Source organism: Poecilia latipinna, unplaced genomic scaffold, assembly GCF_001443285.1.
Source record: "Poecilia latipinna isolate Pla-1442-1.1 unplaced genomic scaffold, P_latipinna-1.0 Scaffold1243, whole genome shotgun sequence".
Classification (NCBI taxonomy): domain Eukaryota; kingdom Metazoa; phylum Chordata; class Actinopteri; order Cyprinodontiformes; family Poeciliidae; genus Poecilia; species Poecilia latipinna.
Window position 1 is genome coordinate 1 of NW_015113859.1, and position 27,016 is coordinate 27,016.

Sequence of the window (27,016 nt, forward strand, 5' to 3'; positions counted from 1 at the left end):
TGCCCACCAAAATGTTTCCCCAAAGGGTGGGAAAGAAATCAGTTTGTTTCATGTACCTTTTTCCTCCTGCAAATCATGTCTAATTACAAAACTGATCTGCTCTCTCAATCACCTAATTGCCTGGAAAATCTGAAATACTGATTCTTTGTAGGAGACAGACATGCTGTTATTGCTGTGGTGATTTCTCAATTGACTTTAATGCATCCGCACAAATGTATCACTGTGCAAACACATTGCTGGGACACATACTGTACCTCGCACTGCAGAGCTTCAACACATTTATAAAACAGTGCTGTAAATGCACTCAGGAGCTCATAATTACGCTTGCAAACACATTACATGTAATTCTGTGTGCACAAATATAAAATCAAGCATACATTTTTTTTCTTAATATTTGAAATTACATAAAGTCATCCTTGATGGCCATTTGAGCTGGTTATTAAGCCGAATATTCACAGTCACCATTTTCCATGTGCTGTAAAGGGCTGTGAATAATGGATGGATGGGCTTTAACACAAGACAGGGCTTTAGATCACAGACAGAGAGCAATGAAATTCATTCAGGCTCCAGTGAATTCCTGCTCCCTCCCCCCCAGAGTTGGAAAGATGGTTAAAACAATCTTTAAATCAGGATTTCAGCTGGGAGATGGAAGGATAAAAAGCCTGGGGTGGGGAGATATGGAGTAAAAAAAGGAAGGAGGAGGGTATCGGACCAAAAAAAAAAACAAAAACAAAAAAAAAACAAGTAAGATACAGAGAAATGAGAGATGGAAAATTGGACAGACTTTGAAAGGCTGATTGACAGTAAGATTAAGACAAAAAAAGAGAAGAATTGAAAAAGACAGAATGAACACAAGAAGGAATGAAGATGCAATAAAAAACAGGTGCACTGTAAAGGAGTTCAGAGAGACCATACATCGGCCGGTGATATTAAAAATGATTGTGAAACTGTTCCAAGCCAATAGTAAGTAAAGGAGGGGGGATCCAGTCAAACATTTGCCTCAATATCCGGTTGACCCTTGGGGGTAATTTATGCAAGATGTGAAGCTGGCCCTCTGAGAGTTGATATCCAGAATCCCTACAATGATTCATTTATCACAATCCAAACAAAATGTGGCTTCAGGTGTTTGGAATTAATGACATTTTTGGCTGGAGTCTGGAAGACACTCTGACTCCAGCAGCGAGATATTTTACCATCTGGTGAAGCACTGATGTTGCGATCTCTTTGCAAATCATTTTTGTTTTAATGTAGCCAGCATGCTGCATGCAGTGTTTGTCTGTTTATTCTGAATCTGGGTACTATTTAAAATTTTCATAAGTCGCAGCTGAGAAAATGTTGGTACAACACCAAAAAAATGCCTCACTTTTTTCTGTTTTTAGGCACATTCAATCACTTTTCTTTTTTTTTTTTATAAATGCTGTGCAGCCTCCTAGAAAATACCTTGACTGTCGAGAAATTTCCATTAAGTCAACCTGTTCTCACAGTGCTTCTCAACAGCTTATTTTGTTCTTTGAACTGTTGCTGCATTTCACTTGTTTGAATCGATAAAAAGACACACATTTTCAGATGAGAGTTCAGACCTTGAGATACAGATAAATAACAGTCATGACGCCATCAGATCAAAAATAAACAGTGAAAATCTAACATTCATTTGGACTTTTGAGCATACAGTGCCTTGCAAAGGTATCCATTCATTTATTTTTAATATTTTGTTACAAAATAACGAAATAAGCTTCATTCTTTCTCCCATAAAGATTTTAGCATGTTTGGTTTGTTTTAAAAATTAGCCTCACTTTTAAGACTCTTACGTACAAAACCCCAACACAAATAGAACAATATGTAATCTTAATAAACATGTTGTAAAGTGACAACATTTAAAATATCAAAAACAGGTTTGAATACTTTTGAAAAGCACTGTGATTTAACATGAAAAAAAGAAGGAAGAAAAAAAAAAACAGTCGGCTTCGATGCCCAGCCTTAAAGCAACTAATGCATCTCGGTGGGCATGTGTGGGAGTGCTTATCTGTGAAGAATTGTGTTTGTTACTTCCCTTCATGACTCCTCTCTGCTCTCACACCATTTATACAAAACATCCCACAGAAATTTTAAACAGTCTCCTTACGCTTGCAGAATGGCTGTTTGCCAGACCACGTCCCATTGGGGAAACAGATCCTCTCTGCTGAGCCGTACAGCGTGTGTCCCACTGCACAGGTGAAGCGCACCTTGCTGCGCACTTTGAAGTTCCCCGCCTCTCTGCTGGCATGGGCAGGTGTGCCGGGGTCCCCACAGGTGCCTGAAGAGTCACCTGCAACAAGAGATAACCAGACACGGAGCAATGAAACCCAGAGAGTGAAGAGTCCATCCACTTTAGCTGTGCACGCATGTTTGTGTGTGTGTGCGCACAGATGGATCCTTTTTAAATTGGCACATGGCAGGAGTTTACAACATAGGCTTCTTTCCTGTCAAGAAGACAAAAAGTATGGGGGAGTTTTGGTGTGGTCACTTGAACCTTTAGGAAGCAGTGATACAATGCAAAATTCACCCAAGGGCAGGCGTGGAGCTTTTATTTCAGAAGTGCTAAGGTTAAAAGGACTTCTTTAAAGGCAGAACATTTACCATTTGTCACCATGCCAACGACCTGGCACACCAATGCGTCTTTCAGCTTTTACACCAGAAGCTTTTCTGCCCATAAAAAAATGAAAAAAAAAAAAAAAAAAAAAAAAACAGCAGAGCCAGCATTAAGAGACAACCAAATGTGGTTATAAGAAATTATGAATACATTGTGACCTCTGGAGCTACCAGTAAATGCATTTTCATTATCCTGAATTATCCCCACACTTTTTTCTGTGAAGGAACTTAAGCACTTTCAGAGTCACAACCTTGCACAATCTGCTACATTTGACTACGTACTCAATCAGATACAGACGCCGATGTGCCTTTTATAAATTCTCTTCTTGTTCCTTTTAAGCCCGTCTCTTATGCATGAGAGAAATAGGACATGTTCACACTCTAAGCCATAGGAAGCGAGAGAGAAAATAAAGATGACAGGTATGGAATCAGGGCAGTGCTGAAGATTTCATGTTGTGATGAACAGTTGAGTGGTTTGTTTGCCAGGGAAAGTCTACGGGGTGGGGGCTGTATTCAATGGGGTCACCCTCAGGGGAGAGAACAAAAGCACATACAGTAGCGCATAACACCAGCCAAAAATATAACTGTTCCCGTTTCAATTCTGACAGATATAAACGAAAAAAAACAAAAAAAAAACAGCTGAGCAGCTGAGAAGACAATTTTATCACATCCAAATATACAGATATAGAAATATAGAGATATTTGTGAGGGATTTATACCATATCGGGCTTAAGACCGATTCTTGAGTTGCAAAAACATCCTGTCCTTCCCTCCTCCCCAAGGGACTTTAGCTGCTGCTCTTTCTGTGTACAGAGCACTAAATGGCTGTGGTAATACTGGACTTGTTGACAAAGTCTTTAAGCACAAACACAAACCTCATATCATCTACACACATCCCTCAGCGCATATGTCTACAAACTGCATTTGTCAGGTCAATGACTCTCAGCAGAAGCGGATAGGTTTGTACGTGGCTGTGGCTGGTGCTGAGTGTTCATGAACGGCTGCATATGTTGGTGTGGCTCGGAGAGATTGAGCTGTTTGTGCATCTCCCAGCATGTACTTGCATACATTTGTGGAGCGTGATGAGCACCAGTATGCATTTGTCTTAGTGAGTACAGCTGTACCAGTAGATACTTGTAAGTCCTACAGCAGCTGTCGGTGCCTCATTATTCTCTTTCGCCTGAAATGGGACAGCTATAATCATGCTAATTGGGATGGTGGTCAGAGTTTGGTTTGAATATCAGGTAATGTCCATTCACCAAGATCCCTTTGTGAGGAAATAATAAGGTCTTAAAATCAGCCATGCAACAGATGAGAACAAAAAGGGAACAGCTTGGCAAGCAGTCTGATGCACCATCTTACTAATTAACAAGGGAGAAAAGATGAGGGAATGGACAGATGCATGAATGGCTGCATGGATGAGAGCTACTGCCGATGCCAGGTTGGATCTCTGAGGAATTCAGAGTCCTGTTGTTTTGTGTTGTTACTACTGAATTAAACTGTGCCATTTTCAAAATGTCAAGCCCTTTGCATAAAGTGCTAACATACTTATAAGTCAAACTCTTTTTTTTTGCATTTTTCTTACCTCACAGTCACAATATTAAATATTGTACTTTATATAATAGACCAACATGAAATGGGCATTCAAATGTAAGGTAGAAGGAGTCTTAGTGTTTCCAAATGTTTTTTAGCATCTTGCAGGTTTTAACAACAGGTTTTGGGTCTGGACTTTGGGCCATGTAGGCACATGAAAAGTTTTGGTCTAAAATATTAAACTGCATCTCTGCTTGTATGTTAGCAGTCAATGTCTTGTTAGAAGGAGAACCTCCGCCCAAGTTTTATGTTATTTGCAGCCTCTATCAGGTTTTGTTCCAGAATTTTCCCTTATTTAGCTCCATCTACTTCTCATGAACTTCGAACTCATTCAAAGTCCACATGAAAGAAAATTTCACCAATGCACTGTGCTATTGGTCAATAATATGGATGGTGTGTTCCGTGTGAACACACCATCCGGCAGTATTTTTCAAATATACGTAGTGTTTTTTTTTAGTTTTTTTTTTTTTAATGTAGAGTGAAAGATAAAGTTAAAGTGTCATCTGTCCAGGGAACCATGTTCCACAGGATTTTCATGTCTTCGACAAACTGCCCTTTTAATGAAATGCTTTCACCAAGAGCTTTCTACTTGACACTCTTCTGTAAATTGATGCCCTCCTTGCCTGGCCTATCAGATAAGGTGGACCAGCCATGTCTTGGCAGGTTTGCAGTAGTGTTACAATTTTCCAATTTTCAGATGATGGGCTACATTAGGTATATTGTTTCATAACCTTATTCTTCTTTAAATCTTCCCCAGACTTAATTCCTGCACTGCATATGTCATTTTGTTTATTAATATTCTCTAAAAGGAACAAGTAAATAAAGGAAGAAAGAAAGAAAGAAAGAGGATACAGACAAGCTGCATTTGCAGAGTTTAAATCCCAACATTTCACCACATTTTTCTGATTTTTATTTGTCAAAATAAAACTTTAAATTGTGGAATGTGACAAAATGGGGAAAAAATAAAAATAAGCATTTAGGTACCAGTATATGAAATTGCATTTTTGACAAGTGTAATGTAATTTACAAAGGAATAAAAGAGAAATAAAGTTAAAAACTTTATCCTTTATACTGACTTTAATATATTACAGGAGTCCGGCTAAAGTCTTTTGCATTGCATTATCGCATGACAATGATAAAATACAGATAAACGCAGACAATATAGTATAAGCGATAAAAAAGGGAGAAAGTGGAACGAAACATCTAGAATTCTTGACACAAAGGTCTACTTCCTGTTCTTTGGCCATCTTCCACATTGATGAAAACTATGTGCAAAAATGAACACTTGCACTAACTTCATTGCCCAAATGTGTTTAGCGCCACGATGTTTTTAAATTTTGTAAGCAACAGATGAGCTCCAGCTGTGTGGCTCCAGTTTCTGCTATAACTGTAACAGATGTTTACTGCCAAGTGTGAATCCATTACGTCTTTTAGTGGCAAGCAGGTGATTTACAGTGGCTTCTTCTCTCCATCATATGCTGCAGATTTCCTAGTTAATCACAAGTGCTGATGCGGTATAATCTCTAAAGATGATGCATTCACATTCAACATTGATTAAAATGTTCAGTTTGATACAGAGTTAATTTGCAACTGTGAAACAAATTATGCAAATTATCCTAAGTTAAATAATTATTAACCATAAATGTCCTCAGCACATTCGTTGTATAAACAGTTATTTCTCATTGGCTGGTTCAAGACTTTAGAACAAAGTCAATACATTAATTTGGTTTAAAATAAACAGTTGATGAATTTCTGAACACAATTAATTAAATGTATCAAATCTGTTTGGTTTTTAGACAGGTTGAATGCTTAATGTAAAAGCACATGCGGTTACTCTGTCTCATAAGACAGCTGGCTGCAGCAGGGCTATGTTGGCACACGACTCAGAATGAATGACAGAGAGATAAGATTCAGAATTGCTCATCGTCATTATAAGAAAGACTCATCTGTCAAAACAGCAGGATGTTGATCTAATCTTCTTAATAATGGAAACCCTTTCTTAACTTAAGTGATGGGTGATTAAAAAGACAAAAAAAAAAAAAAAAACCGCAAGCAGCTCTGCTTCATCTTCACTTCTTACCTAAAAAAAAAATCCATTACATTCTGAAGAAAAGCCAGAACATTAAAACTATCACTCTAATAATATTTAGGTCTCCAAAGACAAGCAACGCAGTCTGAACACTTATGAGTACAGCTTCTTAAAGGTTGCCCGTTGTAATCACAAGGCTCAACCAGATCTTACATCGATTTCAGAAGATCTATTTTCCAGGCAGATTGAAAATTAGGTCAAATGGAATGTTACAATCTGAAAACTGTGTATTGTAATTAGGAAATGTGGTACAGTTAGGAGTATTTTTCTGTTTCTTTTTACGTCAGCGTTTTATTGAGATTATTGGCTCGTTTTTACACTTGTGCCATTTATCAAAAGAGTCAGAAATTCTGGATTATATACATTGCTTGTATAGTAAGAGTTGAGAAAATAAAGAAAAGTTCTTAACATTTTATTACTTCTAAATTTGATTTTTAAGGCGTGCATTAATTTTATCTATAAGGACACCATAACATGAGATAAATGTGCAAAAGATGTCAGTTTTACTGGAGTTTAATGACTGCAACATTTTAAATGAATAGTGGTTTTGTCTTTCACACAGTGGTTTTGTCTTTCACACAGTGCTACTAAGGTTAACAAATTTCAATGAATTCTTCCATTTATTACCTGAACTGAATATTAGCAGTTGTCAATGTCAACAGAGCGCATTGTTGAGATTATCATTTCTTCATTTCTTTCAGCGCACACACAAATGAAGTTGAAATGTGAATTGTACTTCTAAGACAGATTGAGCAGTGACAAACTCAAAAACGCAAAGAAAATCATAAATTAGCTGAATAAGCTTGACAAAGGTGAACTTGACTGAAGTTAAAAAGTTCTTGTGTTTCTTGTGAAGGTCTGAAACCAGCAGGCCTTCACTGCTGGTTTGTACTTTGATGAAGTGCAAATCGTCACCAGACCACTTCAGGCATAAGATCTTGTTCAAAAACCATTTTGGTGGTTTTGTCAAGAAGTCCCCTGACTGGAGTCTCACTAATCCAATATCTAGAGACTGCCTACCTCCATCTAAACGTGAACAAATTTAGCATAGGGAACTTATTATGCTTAGGATAGGTCTGTAGGGCATTCTAAACATCTTCATTTCTTTTTTTGCAAAAATGAAAATAGCTGCAAACAGATGTGCATAAGAAGCAGACAAAGTTGTGCCTCTCACACAATCTCCAAAGATGCAGCAGCGGTTCCAGTCAAAAACTTGCTAAAAGTGAATTTCCCAGAATAGGTCCCTTTTAAAGCAGACCAAATGTGTCAGATGTGAATAAACCCTCAGTCAGAGAGCAAGTTAGTTTCATTCTGGAGCTCTGACACATCCTGCAGGTTAAAAGGATGAAAATATTTCCAGTGGACCACTATCTCTCATCTGTCCCTTAGATATACGATTAGACTGAGCTGTGGGAGGCAAAGTCAACACTGTAAACTATCAGCCTGCCATTTGGAAAAACGGTTATCCTGACAGGGTGCATCTACTGCAGGATAATATTAAAATGGGAAGGTAAATGTCAAAGTAATTCATGCAAATGTTAAGCACTCGGATTTTCTTACAAAACATTACAAACATGGGAGTTTGAAAGAAACTTCCATGTTTGTTTTTGTTTCCTACAAACATGGTATCCTACATGGAACAAAGCAGGTTAGAGGACAGAAGAACAGTCGATAGAACTGCTCTGTCCCATGCAGACATTTTACATGAGACAAAGCGCCTTTCTATTACAGCCAGAATACAGTACTCAACAACTTTTGCCACTGTAAGTCTTTGGTGGGACAGAATCACGCAGGCCAAACTTTGCTTCTCGGTGACGCTAACAAGTCTTTGGCACCCATCATTCTGTCGCCGCTGTCACACCCCAGCAAGAAATGTGAGGACAGCTCTGACAGTAAGACAGATTTGAACCGATACGATCAAGTACATGTCCTTAGAGTCTTAAGATCCTCTACTTTCAAACTGCCTGTGTAAATCCAAAACATCCAAAGTGAGAAGAGAAACTGAATTGCCCTTTGACAGGGAGAGAATAACTACCCCTCAAGTCTGCTTACAAACATTACTTCTGGGTCAGCTAGTTTAACAAACCAAGTGAAGATTCAGATAAAAAGATCTACTTTCATGGTCAGGATCGTTTAAGTGTGATGAGGGGGAAGAGGGCTTGAGGGGTGGAGGTAAGCTGTAGGTTGGGAGCTCCACATTACAAGACCTTCTTTCTTACTTTATAAAAATGTCGAAAGGAAAAACTGGAACTTAAAATGTTTAAACGGGTTATGGAGTTGACTTCAAAGGATTTATACTTGCAAAGGATCCTCTTCAGCTAACTTAGATTCAATGTTACCACTTATCCATTATTTATTTTAAGATGAAGACTCCCTTTGACTGAATTACTTAAGAATAAAGGTCTGTAGTTTCTGTTTGGCACTGGCTCACCATCTTTGGTCTTTTTCATTCCACCAAATGCAGCGACATCAGATAAACCACAGGAGTGCCAGTTCGGAAATGTTAAAAACCTTTTAGAGTAGAGAGTGAACTTGTGGATAGCAAAAGGTCAAATATTTTGAGACAGAAGGGAGTCTTTAAAAAAGGGTAGAAAAGTCCATTGTGCAGCATTTGATGGTATTAAATTGGCACGGTCTCTTTGGAGCTCGAATTTTTTTCTAATAATGCCAAGAAATGCTTTCAGTATTGTAGGTGGGCTTCCAATATTGTAGCAGTGTTTGTCAAACCTGCCAAGTTGTGACTTCATTTTGGTGCCTTTTAGGGGCTTTCTGTCAGTAAAGGAACAGTTTCCTGATAAAAGCTAGACAGTATTACAATGGAATCTTTACAGCTAAAGGGAAATATCTGGATTTAGTTTTAAAAAAAAAGTACGACATAATTAGTAGATCAAGTGAGCAGCAAAACAGCTCCACATTTCAATCAAATGACTAAACCAAGTTAGCTTCAGTTTAGTCTCAAACCAGTGATATCACTTTGGATTCTATTCATTCATGAGTGGCATTTTGATTTGCATCAGCAAATATTTTAGGTTATAAAGTGGGTTGCTAGCATTTCATTTTAAATTAATGAAGCTATGCTGTATGTGGCCAATGCATCTAATGTGCGTATGACTTGCAAAAGTGGCTAATCACCACTTACTATTTAAATAATGTAAACTTTTACTTTGTCAGCTTTGAGTAGAAATTGTATTATACAATTTAATTAATAGCAGAGTTTGCGTTAGACTTTTTTTTGTCCATCATTTTGATACTTGGTCCAAAATAATCAGTTGCAATCTTTTTTTCTCTAGTTATTTATTTAAAATTTTAATAATGACAGAGTCAAATGCATTTCACTGTTATTTTGTTCAACATTTAGAAAGTGGTGAGGAGTGAATTGTAATTTGTCAGATATCTAGTTCTGTACATTGTATTTTCAGATATCATTAGGAACGAGAGATTTGAAATTAACATTTTGTATTGTTTTCTAAGCAGCCTGTTCATCGCACATATAAACAATGAGCATTACTGTCCTTTATTTTGTCAATTTACTTGAAGCAATGAGAGCCGGCATAACTGTAGAGCCTAAACCTATGCAGGAACTAGATAGCAATTAGGACTTGTGCCAGCTGAGAAGCAGAGAGGAGCAGGTCACCAGTAGCCCAGTGCTGAATGTTATACAGCGGCTATAAAAATTGGATTCATCTTCGGAAGTGGGTGTACACTACTACTCCTGTAGAATAAGGGGTTATATAGTACCTTAAATAACAAAACACACAGTTGCTTGACAACATTTCTTGCACAGAACAATATAAGTTGTCATGAGTTTTGTGTGTGGGTTTTCTTAAATATGTGTGCTTAGGTTATTGTATTTATTCAATTCCAGCTGTGGTTTTTAAAATATTAGACTGCCGACTGCAGATGTCACCATCTTTCAGGCAGTATGGAAATTCTCTGCTGCACATTCATTCAATAACTTGTTTTCTTTTCATTTTTAGAGACTAAATGAGAAATTACATGAGCCATTGATACTTTTTTTGTGTGTCAGCTACTAGTAGTGTAGTCACTCAGATTAAGAATTACAATTGACATTTTGTTCAATGGGGGGTTAAAAAAAAAAGCTTTTGCAATGGGTGTATAATACCACAAAATGTTTGTGTGGTACAGCATACCTGAGCAGTGAGGCAGTGGGCCGCTCCAGTGTCCGTTCAGTTGGCAGGTAAGCGATGAATCTCCGATGAGCTGACGGTCGTCGCGACAGGAGTAGCGCACTCTGGAGCCAAAAGTAAACTTCTCTCCAGTGATCGCTGCGTGGGGTGGCATGCCTGGGTGGCCGCAATCAACCTCTGCATAAGGGGAGCAGCAGAAGGACTAACTTAATAAATCCTGTTTATTTGTACACACACACACCCATGCATGCACACACAGTATTTTCTATGGGAGGAAGATTAAAAAAAACGTAACATTCTTACTCCATCTTACAGCACAGAGAATGATACAGTAATGCTCAGGGAAGCTCTGTTAAATTTAGCAAGTGTCCCTCTAATAAACTGCTTTGAATTGTGAATTAGCTTCAGAGTTGCTTAAATAGAGTAATTTGAGCACACATTCATGAGACTATCAGATTTTATAGTTCACACTGTAAGTTCTTTGGACATTAAAGAGTGCCGTTCCTATGGCCCTTCATTTCAGTTAAATCATATAAAGAACACCTGGATGGGTCATTACATTGTCAAGTAAAATTTTTAATTTGCAAAAGGTTACACTACTGTCAGGGAGTCATGGTAAGAGCAAAATGTTATGCTGAAGGTTTCGTCTTCATAAGCAGATGACAGTTATGGTGTCCTGCAATATTATTCAATCCTTTCAAACTTGAAATGTCACACTTTGTCCCACAGATTTGTGTAGAGTAGAGAAACATTTTCTACAAATTAAAAATCTATTCAATTGATCAAAAATGGTGGTGCGTTTCTATTCAGTCACGATAGAACCATCTTTTGCTACAATTACAAGTAATTACAATTAAAAGCATATTTTTATATAAATGTTGTTGCCCATTTGTTTTTGGAAAACATCTCAAGCTCAGTTGCTTTCATCAGACAGCATCAGGGTATCAGTTTTCAAGTCATGCTACAAATTGACTACAAGTTGTTTGGGCCATTCTAACATGCAAATTTGCTTTAATCCAATTTCTTCCAGTACTTCTCTGCTTGAACGTATTCTTCTGACAAAATATGAATGGAATTTAGTAAAGCTGTCTTTCTAACTTTAGTTTTTCTGCAACTCTTCTATAAGGGCCAGATTCTAATAAAGTAAAGTTTTGAGTTGGTACTGTGGCAAAATGTAGAAAAAATTACTTTTGCAACCCATTGTACAGACGCACTTAGGACATTTTACATTTTGGAAGAAAATCCTTAGCAGCTATAAAATCCCTAAGATATTATCTCCACCTTAATAAAAAACATGTTTAACATTGCTCAGTCAGACTTAAAGTTAGCTGATATCTGTCCTGAAAAATCTCCTGACTGTCACGTCAGCAACTTTTATGTGTTCGTTCCTTTATACTTGCATTAAATAATAATAACCAGATCTGGTTTTTTGTAAGCACTTTGCTTTAGTTCACTACATCTGACTGTTTCATTGATTTATTTGGTTTAGTCTAACTACAAACCGACCTCTCAGACTCACAGAGATTTATATGCACTCCTGCTAAGTTATGGTCATAATGTGAGTGTGCAAATGGTTTTCAATAGATTTATAAGGCAAACGTATTTCTCTTGAGGATTTTTAATGCTCAAGAATAACCAAACACCATCTCAGTTGAGACTACACACAGCTTCGTAAGGGAGAAAAAAAAAAAAACCAACTCTCTTCAAATTAAGTACTACTGTTCGTGTTCAGACAGCAGTGTCAACCTCGGTTCTTTTGCACTAAGAAAGTGACATCAAAGCTGAGACTTGTCGCTTTATTATAGTATCTATCAGTTTTTTTTTCTTTCAAGAAGTAGAAACTGAAACAGTGCATCATCTACTGCAGTCACCTTGATCTTTTGGCTTTACTTAGTTGTTTATTAAATAAATTTATTTGTTTTGTAATATAACAAGCTGCATGAAAGTCTGTATAGCTGTCGGCTCCACATACCGATGGAACAGTGGAGATGGAATGTGAAATAATGCATATTTAATAGGTGCCAAACATTAAAAACAACTGGATTTGCCATACTTGAGGTTGTGACTACTGCTTCCCTGGCGATATGCGTCTGTGACCAGTTATTTGGTCTTATTAGAAATGAATTGCTAACAATTCACTGACATTGATCAGCTGCAGAAGTTTCATTCAATGACTGAAATATGTCCTGTGCACTTAAAGGTGATCTACTTGTATCTGCTTACCTGTGCATCAGCAAGCTTACGGGATTTGCTAATATCTCAGTTCAGATGTTTTTTCTTTTTTTGGGGTGAGTGGGATGCGGGAAGGATTGAGGTAAGATGGGAGTTTACTGTTAATTTTAATACAGAACATGGAAAGCAGAAAAAAAAATATATCAGGATTGTTTAAAAAGTGCTAAGCAATACATATGGCAACATACACAAGAAACATAGAAAACTTGAAACATTATTGCAAAATGTAAGCTTGTTCTTTATTTACAGCTTTGTTTAAAAAAAATAAACAAATTGTATTATTTTTCTACTTTCTATGCTTGTTTGCCTTTGGCCTGAGTCGTCCTAATGCGAAGTAAGTTTCTGTAATTCAGTAAACACAAACCATAACCGAACCGTCAATGATGCCTGAAGCAAGTTTCAAAACACGTGATAGACACTTCTGCGTGCCTCTTTAATTAGGATTTGATTTGATAAAATAAATGATGAGCTTCGTCTCTCTACCATGAAATTAAGTGTTATTTCAGCCTGTGTGGAAAATGTAGAGCTATACTTCAGATAATTTCAATAGAAATAGGTGATTATTGTTGGTAGACTCGGGCATTAACAGAATGCATAATAACCCAGGGGGTGGGTGCAGAATTACACAGCAAGGAAAACGCTGAAGTTCACACTGCAAAGTTGATTTAAGTTTAGTGTTTTGCTTTGGAGAAGCATAATAAGAACTGATTCAAAAGTTTAAACAGCTATTACAAAGTGGAGGACTTATAAACTTTTACCTGTAAAACTGGAAGCAAAAGTTAACAGAACAAGGATTACCAATCTAATTAGAAACACTAGGATACAAGTGTCCCATTAGTGTATTGGAAAGAAATGTCCATTTTACCAATGCATTCTGGAAGAGGTTTGTCCCAGTGGCCCATTGGCTGGCAGGTGAGCACGGATGAACCGAACAGGTAATATCCAGGGTTGCAGTCGTAGAACACAACACTGCCAAATGTGAAGTTTCCATGTTCAATTTTACTCTCTCGAATAGAGTTAGCAGGGATGCCTGGGTCTGTGCAGTTAACCACTGTGAAGAAAAAGAAATACATGCCATTAAAACACTTAATAACTTCACAATTTCTTGTTTATCTTAACCATGTTCAGAAAAATAAAAATAAAAACTCACCAAAAGAAAAAAAAACAATTATCTTTTTGGTGAAAACATATTTCCACCAAAATAAATGTACAGAGGAAAAACTTCATCATAATAGAGGACTACTTTATCAGATGTGCTGTTATGTCCTAAACAGTTTCCATAACTATGTTGTTGCAATGCCACAGAGAAGCATATGGTGCCCACTGGGAATGCAAGTAGACAATCAAGACAGAGGGGTGAATTCACAAGGCAGTGCAATCTCCTCAGTTGTTTAGCCCACACTGTTTTGTTCATTTCTGTACCAAACTTAAAAAGCTGAGTGCATCAAATATATGCAGGAGCAAATGCCCTTGTCAAGTCCACAGCATGCAAGCAATGTGCACAAAAGTAGTTTTTCTCTTTTCAGCCAGAAACAACAAATGCAGATGTTAACAAAAGAAAATAAATATTTTCCTGTTTATATGTACATATTTTTATATGAATAATGATGACTTAAGTACTCTTCAAAACTAAAAGAACATTTGACTTTATAAGGAAGCTAATCACATTCAGAATACCTGTTTTGCTTAGATATAGCAAGAGGTTTTCATGATTCATTCAAACATGTGACTTCTCTCCACAGCTTTTGTAAAGGCAGGCATGGAGCAAGCCGTTTTACTTCATTTTATTTTTTCTTCTTCAGCAACAAAACTACCATCAGCTTTTAGTCGACACTCCTTTATTTATTTATTGAATTTTTTTCCAAATATGTGTAATGCAAACGTTTCTGGTCTCGAGGACTGTAATTGACTCTGGCTGTAATTTACATACATAAACATAAACATAGGCAGGCTTTCCCCTAAATACATGCATATTGCATAATTTCAATTAGGGCGAACCAATACACAGAGGCCATTTGCCTGGCAGAGCTTTTAGAGGGGGAGGTCTGCCATTGTGTATAATTTAAGAAAACAAAGAATACAAACTCTCATTTTCACACATCTAGACCCACAAAAAGCCTTACTAATGCTGTTAATACTTTATTTATAAACATGTATTCTGTAATCTGTGCTTTTTAACCATTTGTTTGATTAATTTAGTATGATAGATGTATCTCTGTTATTAGTGTACCCTGTTTATATCAAGCTGCTATGAAGCAGCCATTTGTCAGGAATCATTTCCCTTTAACAAAACATTAAGTAAAAAGGACACACAAAATACTAATGTGGCATTCTGCCTAAATCCCTTCACACATTTCACAAGGGATATTTTCTGGAAACTGTTCACACTGCATCCTTTACTTGGATCTTAATTTGCATAAGTGTTATCTGTCAGCAAGCTTGCGAGTTAAAAATAAAACTGTCCACATGACCTAAACAGTGGCTTTTTCTGTTTAATGAACAGAATGAAAGGTAAGCAAGGGGTATATTTGGCACCTCTGATAATAATAGATTCTCATGCTGCTTCATGAAAACCAAATTAACATATATTGTCTATTGTCAGACAAAAGCAACTATTTTAAATGCAGAAGAAGTCTCCAAGACGTCATTACTGACAAGGTGGTTCAGCTGAAATTAGATGAAGGTGAAATTATTCCAAAGTGCCTCTTAAGTAGAAATGAGTGACGTCTGGCTTCATGGGAGAACATATTTCTGGGAACATATTTTGACAAAGGTACATGACACAGTGTCATATCCTTTATCGAATCCATCTTTGGAGTCGTATTCACGTGAAAAAGAACTAAATGTCTGAATGAATTGTCACTGCCCCGACCAATCTCTGCTTTACAAGTTCCTGATACACAAACCTATCAAATCACTGCTATCCCATATATGTTGATTCATGTTTATATATAATAATAAGTTAGCTATGTAAAATTGGCATGTTAAGAAATTCAAACCAGATTACACTTTAGAGCATCAATGAATGTCCCACTAATAATTTAATGCAGTGGTTCCCAAACTTTTTCTTCTGCGCCCCCCCCCAGTGGTTTCCAAACATTTTCTGCGTCCCCCTATGGATTACAAATGGCTGTCTGGTTGAAATGACGCATGTGACAGGGGGAGGGGGGAAGTTCATGTTGCATTTAAAGGCAGCTCGGAAAAACAGGTTACAACATGTTAACAACGGATTAAACAGTTTTAACTGCTGATAAAAGTGACAGAGGACACAGATATGGGAAGTGTGGAAGCCTCTACTGTATCAAATTGACATAGGAATAACAGAGAGTTGGCCAATCTAAGGTAAAAACCCAGCGCATACAGTGTTCATGTTTTGTTTTTTTTCCATCCAGACGGCTTCCCGCGCCCCCCCTGCAATGACACGGCGCCCCCCCTAGGGGGCGTGCCCCACAGTTTGGGAACCTCTGATTTAATGGGTGATTTCGTATTAAAAAGAACCATCAGGACTGTATCATCTGAATCTCATGTTTGTAGCATAATCCTAGAGCTAAGTTTATGTGCAGTACATTTATTCTATATACATGTACAAATAAGGATTGTTCTCTGGTATGATGGGGCAAAAACACATAAAACTGTCTAGATCACACATGGACAAAGCTCAGAAAACCCAAATATGTTATGTAGCAGGATGTCTGCAATGTTATGTCATTTATTATATTCTAAGATTTGAATCTGTTAAAGAATTTTATATCATTTGACAACAAAAAAAAGAACTGTTGACGAAATAGCTGGAAGGATGATCCAGTTTCCATACAATCTGCTATGATTACTGATATATTTTAGTTTTAATGCTGTAGCTTCATTACATGATGATCTGTTGAAAAAACAAGTTTTAAGATCCTGCATACTGTAAGTATTTAGTGCAACTTTTTTATGTAGCCAAATACCTATTTGCTGCCCATGTCAGGGTAAGCAACAAGTCGCCATCTACTGATTTGTGAATGAGTTTGATACATCTGGAGGATGAATCATTTTTGTGGCTACTCTAGCTTCAGATAACAGGATAATCCCAGAAGACCTGGAAAGATTTTCTCATTCTGCTCTAGCACTTGCTCCAGCCTGGATCCTATTTCTGTTATCTGGCAGCTACCTGCTTTCCTTTTGGCTAGCCTTACATAAGTAGAGAAGCATTAGATAAACATGGCCTTTATTATGGAAAGAAATCCAAAGAAAAACAACAAACAGCTTTAGTAGATGTAATACTCTGCTCTTTGAATATACTCCATTTCTGATAGCAAATAAGCTGTTAAAGCTGCATCTAATTAATCAAAACCCTTCACATATGTTCCCAGTTTGAGACTGGTTTCTCTTACATCCACAAACGGTACATTCAACGCCAACAGCAGATATGGTGAAGAAGGCAGAGTTCAACTATCAAAGTGCAAACGTGTCCCTCTGGTACCTAAATGCTGTCAGACTGGCAAGTATTTATAAATTCAGCAGGCGCTCCGTGGCGAGGACCTTACCTCTGCATGTCGGAGGCTGATGGCTCCACTGGCGGTTTGCCTGGCATTGAGCTGTAGAGGGTCCCTCCAGGGTGTAGCCTTTGTTGCAGGCGAAGCGCACAACATCATTGTAGTTGAAGCCATCGCCTGTGGTGCGGCCATAAATAGGGCTGCCAGGGTGGCCGCAAGTGACAGCTGAGTTGAGAAACACCAAAAAGGTACGTGTTGGAAAGAAAAAAAAAAAGAAGATAAAATGTAGCAAAGGAGCAACATGTCATTATTGAGGTCACAATTTGCCAACTGTCACTGTACTTATAATTAAACTCGGAGAGTAATGAGGAAATAAAAATTCAAGTCACGAACAACTAATATGGAAACTTTCAGTGCACTAAAATATGATTAGACTGAAAATTACATTAGCTGTTCACGTTTTGGCTACTGATTTTAGAGTCTTTCGAGCAAAAATAGAAGACTTTGGGGTAAAAAAGATGTGACATACACAGAGAAATCAGTTGGTGAGTTTCAACTTGATCAGCCCTGAATACTGAAGAAAACATTTAAAAAAAAATCAGATAATTTTCAATCAGTGATTGCATTATCCCAAAGCCCAACCATCTGACAACAACATTCCTTGGTGTGAAAGTAAGACTGGAGGAAGTCAAATGTAATGAAGTCTGAAGCAGATCAAATTTGTTGTGAAGACTTGAAATAAATATTACGAATCCACTTTGTGTACTTAATGGGTATATGGCATTGTTCCAGAAGAGTAGGATAAATCACCTATAGTATATATTGGCAGATCAAGGCAATACAAAACCAGAGATCAGGAATCAAGCCCAAAGGTGGACCTTGACAAAACAAAATCCCCTATTTTTAAACCTATAAATATACATTCTATCATCTGAAATAAACATAAAAACTCATAGACCCACACACTCGAGGTGAGCCATTACGAGGAAGAAGTGCCAATAATGTACTTACATATACAAACTGGGAGATGTCCAGACCAGTTGTGATCCTGCTGACAGATGCGAACAGAGGAGCCAATAAGCCTGAACCCGGGGTTGCATTGGTAAACCACTGTGTCTCTGTAGCCAAAATTTTCCCCAATAACCTGGCCATTCACAATCTGCTCTGGGATGCCACAGTGACCAGCTGCAGAAGAGTAAAGAAAAATAGCCCATTACCCTTTGTTCCTGCTCATTGTTATTTTTCCTCTCTCAATTTATGGCTTCCTTTTTTCACAAATAGGACATTTCCTATGAAAGAAAAAATGAATTACATAGAATGTGGCATTTGTGGTATATAACAAAAATGTACACTAATAAGGTGGCCCACCTTTTACCAGGAAATAAAATTAGTTTGAAAACAACAAATGCAATTGCACTCAGTGAATTGATTCAATTTGGCTTTCTAACAGTGAGAACAATGAGTTTTAGCGGCTTTGCTACTAATAGATGGCAGCTGAAGGATACACACAATTTTGATTGCACTTTAACACTTAAATACAATTTTGACAACAATGTAAGAAAATGAAATGAGGGGGCATGTTTTTAAAAGGTCTATGAATTTTAATGCAGGCAGGTTAAATTAGTTTAGTCATAACATGTATTGTATTTGAAAGGCATATTTGAGCTCATTATTTCTGAAATGTTAAATCAAAATTTACACTGGCTTTGACTTTAGTTGTCCAACCTACAACACAAAGAAAGGTGGACATCTGCAATTCCAAAAAAAAAAAAAAAAAAAAACTGTGCACATAATCATGTTGCTTGCAGCCACAATAAATCCTCTTGTTTTAGAGAAGAGGGATCACTTGGTGACATTTCTGCTGCCACTTAAAACCTGGAGAACCTTATTTCCCTAATTCATTCCTGCACTGAGAAATTCAGTGGAGCATTTTATTATCACACTCCAAACGAGAGCAGCGAGATTTCTGTGAAGATAGTGCTGAAGTAGGCGACTTTACCAGAAGGTGCTCAGCTATGTTAACCTCACCAGTCAGATTACAAGCCAAGCAAAAGGTGCTTCACTTTTAATGAACTGATCAAACCTTGAGACAAGCAAAGAGAAATGGTGCCACACAACTACAAAAAGGACTAAGGTCACGAGGGTCCAGAAAATCTTAACGCTCGGCTCCAACACGACATTGAATTCAGATAATCTAATTATGAACAATGCTTTGAGAAATAATTCATAACCCTAAAATGTTTTCAAATTATTTTCCCGTTATAATGACATATTCTAATGTCATTTATTGGAATTTTACTGATGCTCAAATAACTGAGTGTATAATTGTTCAGTTGAAAATACATGATTTTTAACAATATAGATGTGACATGCATTAGTATTCAGCACACCCCAGCCATGGGGTCAATACTTCTTACACAACTTTTAATTGCAATTACAACTTGAAGGATACGTTTCTACCAGTTTTGCACATGAGCAACTGTATGGCAGCAACTCTACTTAAAGTTATGGAAAAGACTTTGGTTTCAGCAGAGATTTCTCTGTGGTTTTTCATAGATGACATCAAATGTATGACTCAATTGAAACATTTTTGCCCATCTTCTTTGCCTTAATGTTGGTTTATAAGGCACAGAGCTTCACTACATGTTCGTTTGTCAGAAGCTGACTCTACCTGAATTACATTTCCATGTGGGCAGAGTGATCTTACAATTAGTGTGATCTTACAATTAGTGTCATGTTAATTGAGGCCACAATCTTTTTATCATCAGATGAAGATTAAACAGTGCTCTGCAATTTGTTAAAAGCTTTGCATATTGTTTTATAAACACAACAACTTTATATCTGATGTGTCTGTTGTGTTATATGGTCTTCTTAAAGCTGTTTTATTTACTTATGTTTTCTAAGAAACTCCTAAGGTCTTCATAGAAGAGTATTTTTATACTGAGTTCAAATGACACATAGGCTAGAAATCTCTACTAATTAGAAGAGTTCTCAAGACAAAATCTTGAGAACTCTTCTAATTAAAACAAATATTGACAACCATGTGTCTTCTCTGTGTACTTGAGCAGTATGTGCTCCTTTGTGTTGGTTCATCAAACAATGTCCCAATAATAATATTTAGAGAAATGAGTTGCTGTAACTTGAGGAAAAACAGAAAAAGCTAGGAATTCTTTGGTATGGAAAGCTGCAGGGTGTTTTCCTGTTTAAATACTTACTGAGATAAACTTTGCCAGAACGTCTTGGATGATGTTCCACAAATTCAGAAAGACTGTTACTATACATCATAAGCTTCACAAACATTAATGCTGCCTATATGTTAAAGTAATCTATTTATCTGCAGGTTGTTGCTACAGGCGCTTGAACATTTGGAACACAAAGCTTTCATTATTTTCTCTGCAGGCTCTGCAACAGTTTGAAGTGTAACAGAGGCCTCATTCAGAGCAAATATGAAGTCAATAGTGGACAATAAAATATGTACATCTTCCAGAGTTTTTATTGACACTGGCCATATGCACTTAGCAACAGAGGCAATTATATCCACCAACTGCTTCCCCATCTGTTTCTATTCTAGTTGGCCCAATCAGAAATGCTCTTATTTATTCTGAGACGTTTGCCAGCAGTTTCTGACCTAGGTCAAGAACATTTAGAACGTACTTACCTAGACACTGAGTGTCCATCCCACTCCAAAGGCCAGACAGAAGACACTCTCTAACTGTAGATCCAGTTAAAACATAGCCAAGGTTACAGCTGAAAATAGCTGATGCTCCAAAGGTAGTCTGCGTCCCGATTTTCTTCCCATTAGGAGGAGTAGGAAGATCGCCACAGGAAATAACTGCAATAAGATGAAGAGGATGGTACAAAGGAGAGGAAAGGAGATGGAGGACATCCCAGAAGAGTGAGCAGCAGAAACAGAATAAAGGATGAGTTAGAAGTTGGCTTACATCTTTGGAGTCAATGGGAGAGCACAGTGATTTACACCCATCTTACCGACCTTAATGTGATAAAAGCTGACCTGTACTATTTCACTGGGAGGATAATGATGGTGTTTTCCTTTGTCCAAACATCTTTAATAACACTTGCTGGCATCCTGTTCTGCCATTACACAAGCTACTCAGTGCTTTTGCCTCAAAACAAAAACAAACAAAATAAAGGAGTCCTCATGGCAGCAGAAAAATGTTAGTGTCCAACATAGACTGGGACCAGAATAGGTGAAGAACACAAAAGAGAATCAATAAAATAATGTTTTAGGTCAAATATGAACATGATATGTATTCTTCAATTATTTTGGTAAATTCTGTTTATTGAACCTTTATAGCTGAGATGATATGTTTACAGTGACTTTATTATTTTTATTACTTACCTTCTAAAAAAAAAAAAAAAAAAAAAAAAATCAACATGAACATTTTAACTGAGATATTTTCTATCAATTAAATCATGAAGCTGATAAAATAACGGAGTTGTTTCAAAATGGTTTCATGTTTAATATACTGCTTTGAAAATGGGTTATTTGGAGCTTTTAATAATATGTTTGAAACATTATTTTTTGGGGGTGAATTGATAAATAAAAATAAAATCAATAAACAACAATGAATTTCAATAACATAATCTGCATGTTGATCATGTGTGGATTAGAGAGTATTTACAAGAAATTCAAAACCTTTTCATTCCCTTAAAATTCAGTTTTCTTTTTAAAATTGACAAGTTTTTTTTCTTTTTTTTTCAAATCTATCCATATATACAAAAATCTGTACATTATTGCTGGTAGTTTTTGTATTGGAAAGCTAAAATCTACTCACTTCTACACCGAGGTCTCTCACTTCTCCAGCTCCAAGCTCCATTGGCCAGACACTGGATGTGGGCGGGGCCGACCCGATAGTACCCGGGGTTGCAGGTGAAAATTATTTTAGTTCTGTATTCATAGTGCGAACCATTGACTATCCTCCATCTCCCGTGGTCCAGGGAAAAGGAACTAAGACTGGGGCACGTCATTACTGGTGGGTGAAAGTAAAGTAGGTTGAAAGACAATTCTGTTTCAGACAAATTTAGGAGAGCAATAAAACAATCCAAGAAAAAAATAAAATAAAATCACATTCTAATCCAATAGGGTTTTTAAAATTCTGTTTCCATTTGTTACTGCGAGATAAACACAAACAGAAATAAGCATTGGTCTCAGAAGAAAACAATACAGTCAATCACAATTTGCTCTGACTTTCTACCTTGGAAGAGGTGCTCTGGAATATCAAACCTGTACCCCGCTGTGAACAACAGATTTCCTCTCAACTATTATTCACCTGTCTCATCATATTGCAACAAGTTAATGTTTTATTTATTTATTTTTTTAATAAATGTTTAAATCATTGTCCTCAAGGACTTACTCCATATTTATATGACAGACAGATTTGTTAAACTATCATACTCCAGTGGCTTTCAGGAAGTTGGAAACTACAGGGAAGTTTATCAAGATTATAGCTCTCAATAAATTTAGTAAGATTTATGTACATTCCTCATTCAGACAAAATATTTTCCTATCATCTTCTCTCAGCTCCTCACTGCATATCCATGTGGTTTTTTGGGATTACCATGTCTTCCTAAATCACCCTCCATCCTCCCTGTCCCTTTCAATCCTCCAAGCAGCCTCTTGCACTCACCGATGCATCGGGGTATCTTGTTGTGATTGCTCCAGGTGCCGTCTGGCTGGCAGACTGTGGTCGTCAGTTCTTTGGAGGACAGCCGATAGCCACTGTTGCAGAAGTAGGTCACCCGTGTGCCGACAGAGTAATCAGCAGCAAGCACACCTCCGTTCACTGGCGCACTGGGCACACCGCATGACACAGCTAGAGGTGGCAAGAGGACCATTGTCGGCACATGTTTATGCGGAGCAGAAGACGTGCGTTAGATAGCAGCCTACAACGGGTGAGGTAGGTGCACCGGCTTGACAGCTTAACATTCGTGCAGAAAAAACACTCGTTTTGTGAAGGCTGTTGTAGCACACAAGCCCCGTCAGGTTTTATAATTTACACAAGAAGTCGTTTCTTTTACTTTCCAAGGATAACAATTTCAGGGCGTACAAATTCAACAAGATATAATTGCTCAACTTGCTCCAACCAGCCACTGTAGAATTTTGACAGCCAACCTCATTCATTGCAGACCCTTCAAGATATCACGGCAGAGACAGCTCATGTGTAATTAGCAGCATTAATAACATCTGCACTGAAGCAAATTGAGTCAATGCCAGAGCCCCAGTACTGTGCTTGATACCTCAATGCGGTGGGCTTAGTGAAGCACTTAATGGAACTGAGCTATATCATGAACGAAATGAGTTGCACCTGTCAAAACTTCTATTTCAAGGTGTTACATTTCACAGAATGCCATCCAGCTTTAACACCTGCTTTTATAATAGTGCTGCGGGAGAGTCTGTGCTTCTTACACTTAACTTGTTTGATTATAGTATGCATGTATTTGGCCTCAGAAAACCTGCTCATAATATTGGAAAACAGAGAAAAACAAAATATATGGGAAGAAATAAAACATGTGCAAGTGAGTAATAAAATTTAAAGTTAAGCATATCAAAAGTAAGTCTTATGATAATTAATACTTAATATTAACAATGCTCAACTTAGAGTTCAAATATTTGCTCTTCAGCTGTGATTAATAGGGGTCTGCAATCAGAGATTTCTGCAGCTCCCCCAGAGTTCTGTGCTATTTTGCCGAATTCATTAAATTCAAATAAATTACATTTAGGTTTGTGGATATAATGTTACAAAATGGGAAAATATGCAAAGCACTTTACTTTCTTGTTTTAGTGTGAAGAAAGTAGGTAACTGAAAATCATAATAAAATCAATAACACTTTCAACACAGACTTTTCCCAACCTATAAAACTAGGAGCATCCAGACACAGCAAAACACAGAAATACACAAAGTAGATTTGGGCCATTTTGCTCTCAGATATAGAAGCAAAGGAAAGCTTCAACTGGTCAGCTTTAAGGTGTTTTATCAGTGTCAAGTCAAAGGAAGTGATGGTAGATAGATCTGTTATGTTGGCTAGTGATAACTACTGTTGATTGGTTATCTATTGTATCTTCATGGTTACAGTTCAACAAATGCCAATGAAGAGTAGTAAACTTTTTCTCCTCTGACGACATAAAATTTTTATGTTTGTGTCATCTCTGAGATCACTAGAATATAATTGCTGGGATCTAAGCCCATAACCAGATGGGCATCATCTGTATGAATATATCAGTTTATCTGCAGGGATGCTTGGCTCTACGTGCTTCGGAAAAGATGTGCCCAATTAGCAAACTGATGGAATCAATCACAGGTGTGAAATGTTTTTAAATCTATCTGAAATGCATATTTTGATTTCACCGCATCAAGATAAAACGCAATTGATGACACCATCTGTCGGTGTTTACAACTGTTTGAGTGTGTGCCTGAGTCTGAGTGTGGCCGCAGCCACGAGGCACAGGAAATACACCAACACTGACGGGTGTGCATAAAGGAGAGCAGTTCAGTGAGGGTAGACCCAGCAGCGGCAGACTCCACGTGTTGATGGCAAGTTAGCAAGTAATTTAAGGAAGTGGAAATTGACAAAGAAGCAAAGATTGATTTTTGTTTAATTTCCACCTGACAGGAAGCTGGCTCTCAATCAGGTTGGATTCAGTTCAACCGTTAACTACACAGGGATTGGATTTGAGCTGAGACTCTTGTGTGCTTTAAGTGCATGTCATTTCACCTGAAAAGGACAGGGTTGTAGAGCCAATCACCAGAACATTGGATGTAGAAGCTAGATAATGTTGCAAGTAAAAAAAAAACAAAAAAAACCCCAACAAAGTAGCCAGGTAGGATGAGCTTACCTTGACATGCAGGGACTGGTGCATCCCAGGCGTAGTAGCCATAGGAGGTCTTCTTGCATTCAGCTGTGCTTTTCCCAATCAGCTTGTACCCCCTGTCACAAGCCCACGTCACCATGCTGTTAAGATGACCCCCAGTTTGTCTTACTACAGAGCCGTGGTGCGGGGAGTCTGGGGTACTGCAATACATCGCTACAATAGATGAAGAGATAAAGCCACAGTGGAGAGCAGGAAAGAAAAAGAAAGCCAACGGAAGAGAGAATAAGGACAGAGTGAAGGAAAGAAGGTGGAAAAGTAGACATTAAGAGGAAGGAAGATAAATAAATCAGAGAAAAAGAACAGGGACATTAACAAACTACGTCTGGAGAAAGACTCAAGTTAACATTTTTTTTATTACGCCAAAGCTCCATTTTAAATGCAGACTCATAATGAGCGGAAATGCCTTAGGAGAGTCGCATCTTTTTAGCACTCAGGCTGTGTACCAAACAGCAAGGGAAGCCCTCAAAATCACATTATTAAAATTCCTTGCTAGCCTATGGCCATGCACATATTCAATTTGCTTCAGTACACACAGTCTTGATGCATCCTGCAGTTATTTATACCGTAACATTCCCTTCCCTCATCTTACAGGCCATCAATCTAAAAAAAAATAAAAAAATAATAATAATTTGATTTCCAGAATATGACTAGTAAATGGCCAATGGGACAGAAATTTCAAGGGAGAGCTTTGTGGATTCCAATGGCTGTCAACCATTTCTTAAAATCTTCATGGCTGCTGGGAGATAGAGGGGATTTAAGACGAAAAGACACATTGGAGTTGAAATCAGTTCCTATTAGAGTCAATCAAGTCAAAAAAGAGTTCCCGTTACAAAATTCATCACACTAACTTGCTTTCAGCGGAACACACTTGTGTATTAAATATAATACAGAAAAAAAATATTAAAATATTTATTTCTTTTCTGCTTTTTGCGCTATTACTGATGCATTTCAAATAGAAAAAGACGTCTGTGCTATTCTTTCCAAGCAGCACTTGCTTTATTAAAGAGTCAATTAAGAATTAAAACACTCTGAACTTTGGGGAGTACAAAACAGCATGCAGGGCTGGTAGCGACTTCCTTCCTGCCTTATGTGTTTTGTTCATGAAAGCATCTCCCATTGTGATCTATTATTTGTGGGAAATGTGTTTTCAAAAGCAGTGATAGACCTCAAAGTATAATATCTCTGTGTAATCACAGCAGACTGATTAAATTCATGTGGTCATATTGTATTCACATAAAAAAGCTGCAGCTAAGATGGTTCAATAAATATTTCACAGCAAAAAGAGACCACCTTAGTAAAAGACAATAGAATATTAATTTCACACTGTATTTTAAAAAATAATAGTATTTTCAGTAGAAGTCACTATAGAGTCCTTGATGCAGAAAACCCATCAAGAAACCCTTTGGTTGATGAATGGCTGATTTGATCAGCTCTGACTTTGTTCCAGTAAGTTGAAAATGCAAATATCTGGTCTTTTTTGATCAGTGAATGTACCACAGATAATCTCGTCATATTGACAACATCCTTCTTTGATGTTGTAGCTATTAGTGAGGGGAAGAAGACAGCAAGTTAGATCATTTTAGCATGAGCTCAGTGTTTAAGTGTGAACCCAGAGGAAGCATACAAATGTTAGAAACTGTTTGAAAGAAAACTGCATTTCAACTGAAATGATTGTGGTTCCTTTAAGCTGCAAAAGAGTGAGAGAGCAAGACTTTCAGCAGATAACAGGGTGGCTGTACAGAGTAACAAAAGTTTCTTTAAGAGATAAACACTCTTATCTTTGAGTGTTTAATTGGTTTATGTAACGTAACATGATGGATTTGGAAATATTAAAAGCTTCACTTAAGTCTATAACTTAAGGTGAGGGTTGACATTCCCTTGGCAATATAGCCAACGCAATCATTTAATGTTGTAGTACTTAAAGATAGATCAAAAACAGACCAAAACAATAGTTTTTCAA

At 37.3% G+C, this 27,016-nt stretch overlaps 1 protein-coding gene across 4 annotated transcripts in view; it reads right to left on the reverse strand.

Moving 5' to 3' along the window:
- Positions 1 to 1,790: 1,790 nt before the first annotated feature.
- Positions 1,791 to 27,016, reverse strand: part of LOC106960921 (CUB and sushi domain-containing protein 3-like) — a 220,871-nt gene continuing 195,645 nt past the window's right edge. For 2 of the 4 annotated variants that reach the window (XM_015054319.1, XM_015054321.1), the window contains 9 exons: positions 25,021 to 25,209; positions 22,814 to 22,999; positions 21,962 to 22,156; positions 20,824 to 20,997; positions 18,177 to 18,350; positions 17,217 to 17,390; positions 13,556 to 13,741; positions 10,462 to 10,635; positions 1,791 to 2,305 (listed from right to left, as the gene is read on the reverse strand). In XM_015054319.1, coding sequence (XP_014909805.1) covers positions 2,106 to 2,305; positions 10,462 to 10,635; positions 13,556 to 13,741; positions 17,217 to 17,390; positions 18,177 to 18,350; positions 20,824 to 20,997; positions 21,962 to 22,156; positions 22,814 to 22,999; positions 25,021 to 25,209 — 1,652 coding nt within the window. In that variant the 3' untranslated portion in view covers positions 1,791 to 2,105. The remainder of the gene's footprint in view (positions 2,306 to 10,461; positions 10,636 to 13,555; positions 13,742 to 17,216; positions 17,391 to 18,176; positions 18,351 to 20,823; positions 20,998 to 21,961; positions 22,157 to 22,813; positions 23,000 to 25,020; positions 25,210 to 27,016) is intronic. The other 2 variants (XM_015054318.1, XM_015054320.1) reach the window with 1 other exon arrangement.